Below are 13524 nucleotides of genomic sequence, written 5' to 3' on the forward strand. Positions count from 1 at the left end.
TTTATTGGTAGAATATAGAGTAATTCACAAAACCAAGGCAAAGCTGAAGAATCAAGCCTATGGAAGCAACTCCCACATATCTAGCCGCCAGGAATTAATGGATGGTTACCGTCACAGTACTTCTGTCAGGATGAATCAATTAGGTCTCAGTATCAGCTCACTCAAGATTTAAATGCCAGAGACAGAATTAGCCTAATTTGTGTTAGCCAGAAAAGTGTGAGGTACATTAATTAACCAGAGGCAGGATCACCTACATTAAAAATCCCACCATGAGATATCCAATGGCAGAAATGTAGCTTCCCAAGGCCAAATCAGAAGGCTGTTTCCAAAAGCAGGGAGAATGGATATGATACCCCCCAAATCAGCTGCAGTTTAAACATGCCAAACCTTCAGACTCCATGACACAGTCACTGTTATTCATGCTATTTTTCTTTCTGAGTTGGCAAACTCATCCTTCAAGACCTAGCTCAAGTATGACCTTCTGTGTAACCTTACTAAATTTCCCCAGGTACAGTCACACTTTTTCTATGCTCTTATAGTACTTTACAAATTATGTACCTGTATCAGAGAATTTATCACACTGTACACTAGCCATATGCTTAAGTATCAGTCTCTCCCACTAAACTGAACTTCCTTAGATCAGGGAATATTTTCATATTTATAATCTTTGGTACCTAATGATGTCTACACAGCATGTAGAAAATACTAAACAGGCCGGGCGCGGGGGCTCACGCCTGTAATCCCAGCACTTTGGGAGGCTGAGGTTGATGAATTGCTTGAGCCCAAGAGTTTGAGATCAGCTTGGGCAACATGGCGACAGCCTGTCTCTACAAAAAACATAAAAATTAGCTGGGCATGATGGCATGCACCTGTCCAGCTACTTGAGCAAATCACTTGAGCCTGGGAGGTTAAGGATGCAGTGAGCCGTGATTGTGCCACTGTACTCCAGCCTAGATGACAGAGCAAGACCCTGTCTCAAAGAAAAAAAAAGCTAAATAAATGTTTAATAATCTGTTTCCCAAGTCACTAGAATATGTAAAGCATCAAATAAAAAGAAACACAGGGGCTACCACAGGTAAACATGCTGACAGTATCAAAGAGAAAGCTAATAGACTAAAAGCAAGGGAAGGACATGCCAAAAAAATTATGAAGAGCAAAAACTCCACAAGCATAAAAATCAAGGACAAAATCCTGTTAATCTAACAACCTGAAGGCATCACTTATATAAAAGCAAAACCCAATATCCACATGCATAATGGTGATTCTCAAGAATCAAGAAAACAGCTGGCCGGGCGCGGTGGCTCAAGCCTGTAATCCCAGCACTTTGGGAGGCCGAGGCGGGCGGATCACAAGGTCAGGAGATTGAGACCACAGTGAAACCCCGTCTCTACTAAAAATACAAAAAATTAGCCGGGCGCGGTGGCGGGCGCCTGTAGTCCCAGCTACTCAGGAGGCTGAGGCAGGAGAATGGTGTGAACCCAGGAGGCAGAGCTTACAGTGAGCCGAGATGGCGCCACGGCACTCCAGCCTGGGCAACAGCGTGAGACTCCGTCTCAAAAAAAAAAAAAAAAAAAAAAAAGAATCAAGAAAACAGCTAAACTATATTCGATTTAAGGCAGGTGTCAAAATAAAGTAAAATCTTGTATATATACAACCTCCCTAACCCAGAAAACCGAGAATGATTAATTCCAAGTAAATATAGTCAAGATTTATTTTACCACATTTTAACTGCTGATGTTGGCTATGCTGTAACAAAATTTTTCTTAATAGTAAAACTGCAAAAAGGATAGCTACGTCCTCCTTATACTTTTAATACTCCTTTACCTCCAAGATAAAGGAATAAACTTGAAAATGAGAATACAGTCCTCCCTCAGTATCCTCGGGGGGTTGGCTCCAGATGCTCCCTCCCCCAAAGATATTAAAATCTGCAGATGCTCAAGTCTCTTCTATAAAATGGTACAGTACAGTCAGCCCTACGAATCCACAGGTTACAAAGGGCCAACTGTACAGCCAAACCGTATGCTAACTAAACAAAAAGTCAACTGAGGAGTGGTGTCAGTCATAGAAAGAAAATCCTACTGACTCTGAAGTTAGAAGTTCTAGAAATACACTTTGTAACTCCTTTACTGGATACTAAGTTACTTTTTTTTCCACTTCTTGAAATGTCATCCAGTTCATGTCACATTTCACCCAGTTCATGCAGCATTTCACCTAAATAACTAAAATTCACTTCACAAACTGTTAAATAACTTTCACATTCATGGCATTAAACTATTTGTTCTTTATCACCTGAACCCTATGACAAATCTTATTATCATTACTGAGATATATTCTGAAGTACACACTATCACCAACTGAAGTTTAAATAAATAAATAAAAGCTTAACTTGAAGCTAATCAAGCCTTTAAATCAAACTTCCAGTTTAGGCTGGGCTCAGTGGCTCATGCCTATAATCCCAGCATTTTGGGAGGTTGAGGAGGAAAGACTGCTTGAGGCCACAAGTTCAAGACCAGCCTGGGCAACAGAGCAAGACCCCATCACTACAAAAAGTAAATAAGCTGGACATGATGGTGTGCACCTGTAGTCCTAGCTATTCAAGACCCTGAGGCAGGAGGATTGCTTGAGCCATGATCATGTCACTGCACTCCAGCCCAGGTAACAGCCAAGAGTCTGTCTCAAAAATGTTTTAAAATTTTTTTTTAAAAACTTCCAGATTACAAAATATCCAAAGGGTGATTAAAAAAAAATAAGAGGAACCAGTTAAGCACCACCAGAAGGAAACAGACAAACCCAGTAATTAGGACAGTCTATTAGGCTAAACCATATGAAATTGCCAATACTTGGCTGTTGTTACAAACCTGGAAAAAGGCAATTTCATATAGTGCAATTTAATATAAGAAAACTGACCTGAACAAATTAGTGGCATTTTTAAATGGTTGGGAGACAACAGACTAAAGTTGGAAACAACCCAAGTATTCATCCATAGATGAATGGGTAAACAAAATGTGGTATATACATATAAAGGAGTGTTACTTAGCCATATAAATTAGCCTTAATCGCTAATTCATTCACTATGTACATGCCTTAATCTCCCAGAACTTCACCTGTCATAATAAAAAGCTTGGAGTTGATTTGGGAAGCAGTAGAAAAAGGCACTAAAAGAGTAAATGTTTCGGTTAAAAAATACATGAGAAAATTATCGTGTCTGTGGTGCCTAGGATGTATTTATTCAAGGAATATTTTAATGCTTGCTTGGTTCTAGCCACTGTACTAAGTGGTAGGCAATGAAGACACATAGTCTGTGCCCTCAAAAAGCTCACAATCTAGTAAGAAAAATAAAATCTAATTAGAATACATTATCATAATTGCAATGAGAAAGATACACTCAGACTTCTTCCAGGAGCAAAGAATGGTACCTACCCAGAGTTGAGTATTTAAAAGTGGTAGGAATTAGCCAGGCAACAGGAGGCAGAGAAGGATATTCCAGTCAGCAAGATGGCCCTGAGAATAGAAATAGCACTGGCGAGGAGGGGCAGGCGGGATTCCAGATTATGTATAAGCATATAAGAAGTTCAGTGTTGCTAGGGCTTAAGGGGGTGGGGGAAGAAGGCTGAATCTGGAGAAATAATCAGGCATCAGGCTCACTGAAAAATCTCATAAACTAGAGGAAGAACACCACTTTGGAGATAGTTTTAAACAGGAAGGTGACAGGTAATAAGGCTTAAAGTAGGCTGGAGGCAGCAGAATATAGAGGCAGGGCCAAAATCCAGAGACAGCACAGAGATTCGAGCTACATAACTGGCATCTGACTGAATGTGGAAGAGGAGAAAGAAGTCCAAGAAGCCTCTCAAGTTTCAAATTCAGGTCACAGTGAGGGTGATGATGCCATAAACAGAAAAAAGAAAAAACAAAGGCAGAACATGGCTTTAAACACTTTGAGCTTGAGAAGCTAAAAAGATGCTCATGTGAATAATTTCCAGATGATGATTTTATGAAATTTAAGTCCCCCCACACTGAAATGATGATTAAAGCCAAGGGAGCTGCTGATATGAGCAAGAAAAACAGTCTATAGATAAAAGAATCGTAGACAGAATCCCAAGCCATGCCTACCACATTCAAAGGGTAGAAGAAGACTTAGCAAAGCTGACTGAAAAAGAGAACTCCAAGAACCAGGAAGCAGTATATGCCCCATTAGTGAACTCAACAACAACAACAAAAATAGTTTGTCTGCTCTATGACATATAGATTGCTGAAACACTCAACGCTCTTCAAACTTAGGAAGAAAGAGGGAAATGTACAGGACAGATGGTCGTAAGCACCTTTAGACACTGCACATGGTTAAACAGAGCCAAGAGGCAGAACACGGGTGCATGGCCAATACGCATACTCCTGGACTTGATCCGTTCAACTGTGTTTCTGTACTTTATGTTCAACTGCTGTTATTTGAGAGTGCTAAACATTAATGTGCTACTAAAAATCACATATGAACTAATATGAATTTTGCCTTAACACTCTTATTTATCATTCAAGTATGAGTGAGTTCATGTTACAGAAATACATTATAGGAGAACAGGCTGTTCAAGGTGGGCTAGGCAACAGTATCGATGCCATGGAGTCAACACCAAAAGAAAACTAATGTCTTAGAATAATACTGAACCTTTCATTCCCAAATGCAGACTTTTTTTCAGGTATACCATCTAGTCTCTCTTCTCTATTACGTTTCATGTGTTTCAAGTTACATCCAAGTTTATCTATTCTCAGTGAGCTTCTCGACAGAGCCCAAATACTCGAACAGCTATACACAAACAGAATTTGTTGTATATCACAGCAATTTATCCCAAATAGGTGAAGGAAAATTCACCTAGGAAAACACTAGAGAGAAGGAAAAGAATAGGAACTGATAGTACCAAGTATGCTATAAGTCAGGAAAGGCCTCATGGAGAATTTTTAAAGGTCTGTTTTTTGTTTTTAACCAGAATGATATGGTGTGGCAGAATTGTAATCTTGGTGTTCCAGAGACATATGAAGGAGTCTCACTGAAGAGATAGGTTGCCAGAGTGAGCTCCAACTCAACAGACGGCCAAAAGAAAGCACAAAGAACAGCATATACAAAGGCATGAAGAAGAAACTACTGGTTACTCAAGCATCTCCAGCTTTATCACAGCTGGCACAAAGGAGATATAAGAAAAAGCACAAGGTGAGGTAAAAAAGGTAGAGTCTTATAACTATGTGTGGCATGCTAAGGACTTTTATCCTGAAGTCAATGGGAAGAATCATAAACAGGAAAGTAACACAGAAAGATCTGAGAAAGATCAATCCACAAGATACACTGGGGAGAGAAGATACTGAACACAGACGAGCTAGGTACACTATTATACTTGTTCAGGCAAGAAAGGTAAGGGTCTAAACCAGGGGCAGTGGAAGTAAGGTTGGTAACAGGTACAAACATGAGGGTTCTTCAGATGACTAATACAGAAAAGGATGAAGGAGGGGAAGAGAAGGGAGTCAAGGATAGAGTTTTAAACTTGGACAATCAGATACTGCCACTTACCATTGGAGGTTCCAGAGAGACAGAAGCAAGTCTGGTAGAGCTAACTGAATTTTGCAGGTGAGAAAATATATATTAGCCCTAGTATCAGAAACTAAAGCAGAAAGCTTAAGTGCTAGCCCATTATGGATTATCATTTTTTGGTAAAACCAACTAACTGGCTCCTTGCTGATAAGAAGAAAACTTTGCAAGAGTAAAAAGATAAAAAGGCAAATAAATCTAATAATAAAGTTCATCAAAAATTATTAGCAAGGTTTTAAAATATAGAAATAGCAGTTTCTAGGCCAGGCGCAGTGGCTCAAGCCTGTAATCCCAGCACTTTGGGAGGCCGAGGCGGGCGGATCACGAGGTCAGGAGATCAAGACCATCCTGGCTAACACGGTGAAACCCCGTCTCTACTAAAAAAATACAAAAAACTAGCCGGGCGAGGTGGCGGGCGCCTGTAGTCCCAGCTACTCGGGAGGCTGAGGCAGGAGAATGGCGTAAACCCAGGAGGCGGAGCGTGCAGTGAGCTGAGATCTGGCCACTGCACTCCAGCCTGGGCGACAGAGCAAGACTCCGTCTCCAAAAAAAAAAAAAAAGAAATAGCAATTTCTGAGATTGATAGTCAATATTTCTTTGATATTTTCCCCATTCACTAACTTTCAGGCATTGTTTGTATAAGTCAAGTCTTAGATTCCCTTCGGTGGAGTACAGCACAGTAAGCAAGAGTTCTGGCTTTAGCATCAAGCTTTGTTTGTTTTTGAGACAGAGTTTCACTCTGTCACCCAGACTTGAGTGCAGTGGCACGATCTCGGCTCACTGGAACCTCCACCTCCCCAGTTCAAGTGATTATCTCGCCTCAGCCTCCTTTGTAGCTGGGATTACAGGCATGAGCCACCACACCCGGCTAATTTTTGCATTTTTAGTAGAGATGGGGTTTCACCATGTTGGCCAGGCTGGTCTCAAACTCCTGACCTCGGGTGATCCACCTGTCTCAGCCTCCCAAAGTGCTAGGATTACAGGCGTGAGCCATTGCGCCCGGCTGCTTAGCATCAAGCTTTGATATAAGTCCAGGCTTTGCCACTTAACACCCAATGGAAGACTCAGGGCCACTTAAGAGTTGTAGGCCTCAAATTTCCTCAGCAGTAAATGGGGATAACAATAGTACCTACTTGATAGGACTGTTGTGAAGATTAAATAGATAATCTATATAAAGTACTTAGCACTGGTATACTGTAAACAATAAATGTTAAGGTTTTTAAAATAATGATTATTAATTACTGTTACTAATGAAAATGTCACATCCTTGAGATATACAGGAGCAAGAAAATGAGAAGCTGACCTGGATTGCAGTTACCTGAGCATTTGTTTTGTAAGTATTCATTAAACAGAACGTTTCTGTTTTGCACACTTTTCTACAAGTTATCTTTGAAAACAGGAAAAAAGTTTTTAAGAATCAATGCCTTACATGAAAAGGTCTAGTATTAAAATGCACATTCCAGGACCGGGCATGGTGGCTCAGGTCCCTAATCCCAACACTTTGAGAGGTCAAGGCAGGGGGATAACTTAAGCTAGCAATTTGAAACCAGCCTGGGCAACATGGCAAAACCCCATCTCTACAAAGAACACAAAAATTAGCCGGGTGTGGTGGCATGTGCCTATAGTCCCAGCTACTCAAGAGGCTGAGATGGGAGGATGGCTTGAGCCCGGGAGGAGGTGGAGGTTATAGTGAGCTGAGATTGGGCCACTGCACTCCACCCTGGGTGACAGAGCCAGACCCTGTTTTGTTTTGTTTTTTTAAAAAGCACATTCCAGAACAAATAAAAGGAAATGTTTCCCTTCCAATATGTACTTCCTAGTTTTAGCTACAAAATCCATTCCCCTACCCAAGCTCCAAATTTCTATCAGTGATAATAATTACTCCTTCCCTTCCTCCATCTATAAACCTCAGAATAACCTTTACCCCCTTTCTCTTCGGTGATCTTTACAAAAAGAATGTGAAGGAGGAGGAAGAGGGAGGAAGAACAGCATCATTAAATCCTCATTCCAGGTTGTAGCCATTCCCAGTCTTAATTTTTTGGAAAACTCTTCCTTGCAGACCAGATAGCAGCACTATTTCTCCAAAATGAATTCTAGGTATTAACTGCCCTGTCACCCTTTCCATTGCTCTAATCATGTTACACCTCCTCTTTGCTCTGGAATAAATTCCTTCAGATCTCCCTATCAAAAAAAAGCTTCCAAGCAACTCTTTGCCACAAGATATTCTTGGACCAACACAGGCCATCTGGAAGTCTCCTCTCTTTAATATAATCACTCTTCTTTTTTACCTGGATATTTATTCACCAGTTAACACGCCCCTTTTAAGTTTGGTACATACTTCCTATAAGATTCACTAACCCCATTTTTTTTTTCCTCTCCAAAAATCTCTTAAAGTCTCTCTTGATTGAATGATAAAGAAATTTTCTTCCTCAACCCTGTCTCTACTCACAATCCCCTGGCATAACTCTATCCTTTTATTTTCTTTAACAAGTATGTATCTTATTCTTGCACCTAACATCTTGTGTATCAGCTGGTTCTACAATTTCTAACATGTTTCAGCTTTTGTCTATCCTGTATGTGAAAAAATAGGCATCACAGCTTATCAAAGTGCATCTCACTGTTTTAGAACAGCCTGATAACCACAACTACTCAGTTACAGAGCTAAGTTGTAATATGTTTCTAATGGACAAGACTAAGCATGGTTATCTACTCTTAGACATGCCTAAATCCCCAATAAAGGCCCTTCATCAGATTTGACCCCAGTTTACCTTTCAGTCTCTCTCTCTCCTACATTTCTCTCAGGACTCTTCAATTACTGCTCCCTCTGGTCTGGAATGCCCCTTTCTTCCACCGGCCTTCTCCCGCTCTTTGCCTGGCCACCTTTCTTTCATCCTTCACAATCAGCTTACTCCCATTCATTCATTAGAAATCAACCAGAGTATCTTCCCTTTCTGCTCACCTCCAAGTAGTTTTTTGGCATGCATTTTCGGAATACTACACTGTAACAATTGTTGTTCTGCATTGTAATTATCACCCCCACTGGACTGTAAACTCCTTGAGGTACAGACTGCATCTTATTCCTTATCCCCAAGACCTAACATTGATAGATACCCATAGACAATCAGTGAATAAATAATACCCATATCCACTGAGTGACATGCACAGGCTACATAAGCACACTGAGGTTTTGTACCTAAAGTTCCAGCTGGGTGCGATGGCTAGCATCTGTAGTTCCAACACTTTGGAAGGCTGAGGTGGGAGAATCACTGGAGCCCAGGAGTTCAAGACAAGCTTGGGCAATAAAGCTAGACCCCCGTCTCCACAAAAGATTAAAAAATTAGCCAGGTGTGATGGTGTCTGCCTGTAGTCCCAGCTACTTGGGAGGCCATGGTGGGAAGATTCCTTGAGCCTAGGAGTTTGAGCTTGCAGCTGAGCTAGGAGTGCCTGAGCGCTTCAACCTGGGTAAAGAAGCAAGACTCCGTCTCAAAAAATACTTTCCTCATGTAAAGTGGGGATAATGCCACACCTAACTCATACACTTGTTACACAGATTAAATAAGGTATCATGAAGCTCTTAACGCAGTGTCTGTCACATTAGAACTACCATTTGAATGTCTATTTCATGTGTTAGTTACCCTGTAGAGTCCCGAGAAATGTAATGTTGTGACCAACACCAGGCTGAATGGCTTAGCAACCATGCTCTTTTTCATGCATCTAAAAGTCACTGGTTACATTCTTATCATCAGCAAATATTTGTTTTGTACCTATTATGTGCAGGAGTCCTTACTAAGTATCACTGAGCTACCATAACACAATAATAGAGGTAAACAATGAAACAAAAACCTGTACCAATATCCAAGAGAAGGAAGAATGTTACTGGTTCTTCTGTACCAACAATATGAGTATTTTTCAATACATTTTTATTTGGAACAGGGTAGGCGTCAAGAAAAATTCCTAATGGGAAAAGTTCAAAATTAACACTTGTCATCAAGTGGACCGATAACAGGAGGCAGTTCCAAAATTTCTTGTGTCTATTCCCAAGTTTTACTTTTGCTTAGATGTATTTCTCACAAAGGATATTTAACCATGACCAGGAAAGAATATATGATCTTTGACTCATTTAAATGGGAATTCCACGGATATCTCCCTAGGTTTTTTCCTACTAGTATTTAATTTTGTAGCTCTGAAAAACGGCCTGAGTTTGTCTGTTTCTCTACAAAATAGAACGCTGAATGGTGTATTTACCCCCACAACCTTCCTTAAGATAGGATAAAATACACACCTCTTAATCACACCAGCTTCTTACCAAAAATTACAAAACTGCAAATCATGTCGGCTAGTATTAGAAAAGAAGGCTGTGGCCTTAAAACTATTTTCCCCCTAACAAATCCAAAGGTCACGGTCCCAGTGAAGTTTGTGCATTATACTTACTGTTTTCAGTAGCTGCAGAGAGACCTCTAGCGCTGCCTCAACAAGCCGAGTTTGCAAATAGTACCTGCTAATGTCACCTTAATGAGACAATGGCAACATGCTGAGTAGCAACTAACTGAGTGACCGCGATGAATGTTTAGTTTTGCAACCACTTGGAAATTCTACTAGCTTGGAGCAAGAGGTACGTAAGAGGACGTATGAACCCTATGTATCCAATTTATTTTAGTAAAACGTGTCAAAGAAATTGTATCACTCTACGCACACCCCACTCCAAGAAAGGCTAAGAAAACAAGTCCTATGAGCGGAGGTCAGAACAACCTCTTTTCCGAAGCCTGAACACAATAGATGGCAAACTATTGTCCACCTTCAGCTCGCTCCAAATGCCAGCAGTTGCAGGAGTATGAGCTAGAACAGCTCGGCCCGACTAGTCCAAAGACGAGCACTGGAATATAAGAAAATGGTCCTGGCGCATCCTACCCTCCCCCATCCATCACCCTCAAACAAGTCAGTTACCCGGCTGGTCCCCACCCCCCTCTGCGGGCCGCCACCGCCCGCCTGGGCCCGGCTAGCAGAAGGTAGCAGCCGGGACCGGCAGAGGCGAGGCTCCATGTGCAGCCGCGCGGGAGGCGCAGAGGGGGCTGCACCGGGCGGAAGGTTGCACCAGCGGCGGGCGCAAGCAGCGGCCGCCCCCTCGGCTGTGCGGTCGGCGGGCCGGGGCGGCAGCATCCCCGTTCATTCGGGCGGCCCCGGCCCGCGGACCCCGCCTCAGCTCCACATCCCCTCCTCGCCGACACAAGGCCGCGCCCGCGTGACGGGGCCGAAAACCCCGGCATTTCCCGGTCGTCGCGCCGGCAGCTTCGGAGGGTGACTGCAGCCCGGCCCGCGTCTCACCGCCCGCTCCGCCCAACCCGGGGCCGCGGTGACGGGAGGCGGCGGCCAACTCCGGCCGACCACAAGCCGACGAGAACCAGCCCGGCGCCGGCCCCCCGCCCCTCCCCGCGTCGCCGGCCCGGCGCGGCCAGGCGGGCCGAGACCACGGAAGCACACTCACTTCCACATCGCGGCCCTTGTTCTTGAAGCTCTTGATGCGGTGGTTTTCCAAGCTGGGGTTCTCGGCCATGGCTGCGCGCGGCTCCAGCGGCGGCTACTCCTGCGGCTGCGGCGGCGGCGGCGAGTCTCGGCGCGGGAGGGGGAGGAGGAGGAGAGCAGGAGGGGGGAGGGTGAGAGGAGAGCACGTTCCGTGACGCCTCCGAGCGCGAGGTGGCAGTAGCGCCGGGGGAGGCGCGGGCCGACTGCCGGGCCGGGTGGGGCGGGAACGGTGCTGAGAGCGGCGCGCGCCCGTGGAGGCTGGCGACACGTGACCGGGGGCGGCGACCGGCTTGGGCGTTCGCCGGGCTGGACGTGCCAGTTGGTTCTCGGGATGACCCTGCCCTCTTTCCCTGCTAGGGCTCTCCACAACCCCTGAGTGCTGCAAGTCTGGTGTCAGAAATGGAGCCGGACCTGGCGGCTTTTACCGCCCCTCAGGCGCGGGGGAGGGGGGGGAGCGGTCGTCAACTACAGTTCCCAGCATGCCACGATCCGCCTGGGGTAATTCTCCACGCCTAGTGCGAACGAGGAGAATGCCGGGACCCTAGCGCGCGCGGCTTTTTGCGCGCCGCGCTCAGATTGCTGGGCGCAAAGCTCCGCCCCCACAAGGCGGCCTCTGGGCGGGGAAGAGAGGGGAGCTTCCCTGGCACCTTGCGCCCTATCAGGAGGAAGAGGGCGGAGCTTTCTGGGAGCGCACCTCGCTGCTGGTAGGTAGAAAATCAGAAAAAGAACAACCGCGGGTGCTTCGCAGTCTCGCTTTTTTGGAGGTCTTCCCAAATAGCAGCCACCTTCATTCGCTGTGTCCATGCTCTGCTTCAGTTTTATAAATAGCATTTATTTCTAGCTGACATGTACATGTGTATCAACGTGATACGAGTGTTTACGTGCGTTACCTGGCTGCCCGCACGGGAATTCAGCTCAATGAGAGCAGGTACTTTGGTTGAATTACTGCTGAATCTCTAGTGTCAAAACAATGCCTAGCACGTCGTAGATACGCAATAAATACTTGTTGAAGTGGCGCTTTAGTGTCGCCCAGTTTCTCATCATCCTCCCAACCCCGGTTCTGCAACCTTCACTCTGGCAGTCCCTGTATTTCCATGCCCCCAACACTTCTTGTTCTACCACCACACATAATCTTAGCCTTCAGGCAGCAGCCAAGCCCTGGGTCGCACACTTTCCTGTGTAGCACTCCCACTCCCTCCGGGGGCATCGAAGGAATGAAACAGGGAAATTTGGATGGATTGCACTGATAAAGAACTGCTTTCGGCCGGGTGCGGTGGCTCACGCCTGTAATCTCAGCACTTTGGGAGGCCAAGGCGGGCGGATCACAAGGTCAAGAGACCGAGACCAGTGTGGCCAACCATGGGCCACATGGTGAAACCCCTTCCCTACTAGATATACAAAAATTAGCTGGGCGTGGTGGCGCGCGCCTGGAGGCTGAGGCAGGAGAATCGCTTGAACCCGGGAGGCGGAGGTTGAGGCGGAGGTTGCAGCGAGCCGAGATCGCGCCACTGCACTCCAGCCTGGCGACACAGGGAGACTCTGTCTCAAAAACAAACAAAAAAAAGCTGCTTTCTGGAGCAGGTGAGCTTCATTAGCTTGTATGTTAATTAATTTTCAGAATCTATGGTAGACATGAGCAGGTATGTAATGTTGTAGTACTTATAATTTAATTGAACTGAGGTCAAAAGTTGGTAGGAATATACCATGACGGGATCAAAAAGGACAATCTTTAAACCAAAAGGGCCTTAAAGAGCTTGAGGCCCTCAGAAGCCTTTGGTGGCAAAGCTATGTCCAGGGGCATTCGTCTTGTGAGTGGGGGGTGTGGCCTCTTGATAAACACAGGCTTCAGATACTCTAGTCATATTGGACTGTGGCCCAGTGTTGCCAGAAGATTCCACTTTTCAAGGAACACCAAAAAGGTAGATTCTTTTTCTCTTTATTTTTAAATGTTAATTCACATTTTGTTAATAGACTTAAGCATTTCAGTTACTTCAGAATATCAGGTCCTCGGTTTGCAACACCTGATCTTAGTCTAACCACTCATTTGAAGGGAAACGCGCGCGCGCGCGCGCGCACACGCACACACACCAGCTATGAGTTTAGAAGGAATACATTAGCTAGGTGGGGCGCAGTGGCTCACGCCTGTAATCCTAGCACTTTGAGAAGCTAAGGTGGGAGGATCACCTGAGGTCAGGAGTTTGAGACCAGTCTGGCCAACCATGGCCCACATGGTGAAACCCCTTCTCTACAAAAATACAAAAATTAGCCGGGCGTGGTGGTGCATGCCTGTGGTCACAGGTACTCGGGAAGCTGAGGCAGGGGAATCGCTTGAACCAGGGAGGTGGAGGTTGCAGTGAGTTGAGATCGTGCCGCTGCACTCCAGCCTGGGCGACAGAGCGAGACTCTGTCTCAAAAAAAAAAAAAAAAAAAAAAAA

The 13524-nt window shown here is 44.8% G+C and overlaps 1 protein-coding gene across 1 annotated transcript in view; it reads right to left on the bottom strand.

Moving 5' to 3' along the window:
* KPNA3 (karyopherin subunit alpha 3) overlaps positions 1-13524 on the bottom strand; it is a 1032760-nt gene that overhangs the window by 85589 nt on the left and 933647 nt on the right. The window contains exon 2 of the mRNA XM_050766319.1: positions 11052-11182. Coding sequence (XP_050622276.1) covers positions 11052-11120 — 69 coding nt within the window. The 5' untranslated portion in view covers positions 11121-11182. The remainder of the gene's footprint in view (positions 1-11051; positions 11183-13524) is intronic.

Source organism: Macaca thibetana, chromosome 17 (assembly GCF_024542745.1).
Source record: "Macaca thibetana thibetana isolate TM-01 chromosome 17, ASM2454274v1, whole genome shotgun sequence".
Lineage (NCBI taxonomy): Eukaryota > Metazoa > Chordata > Mammalia > Primates > Cercopithecidae > Macaca > Macaca thibetana.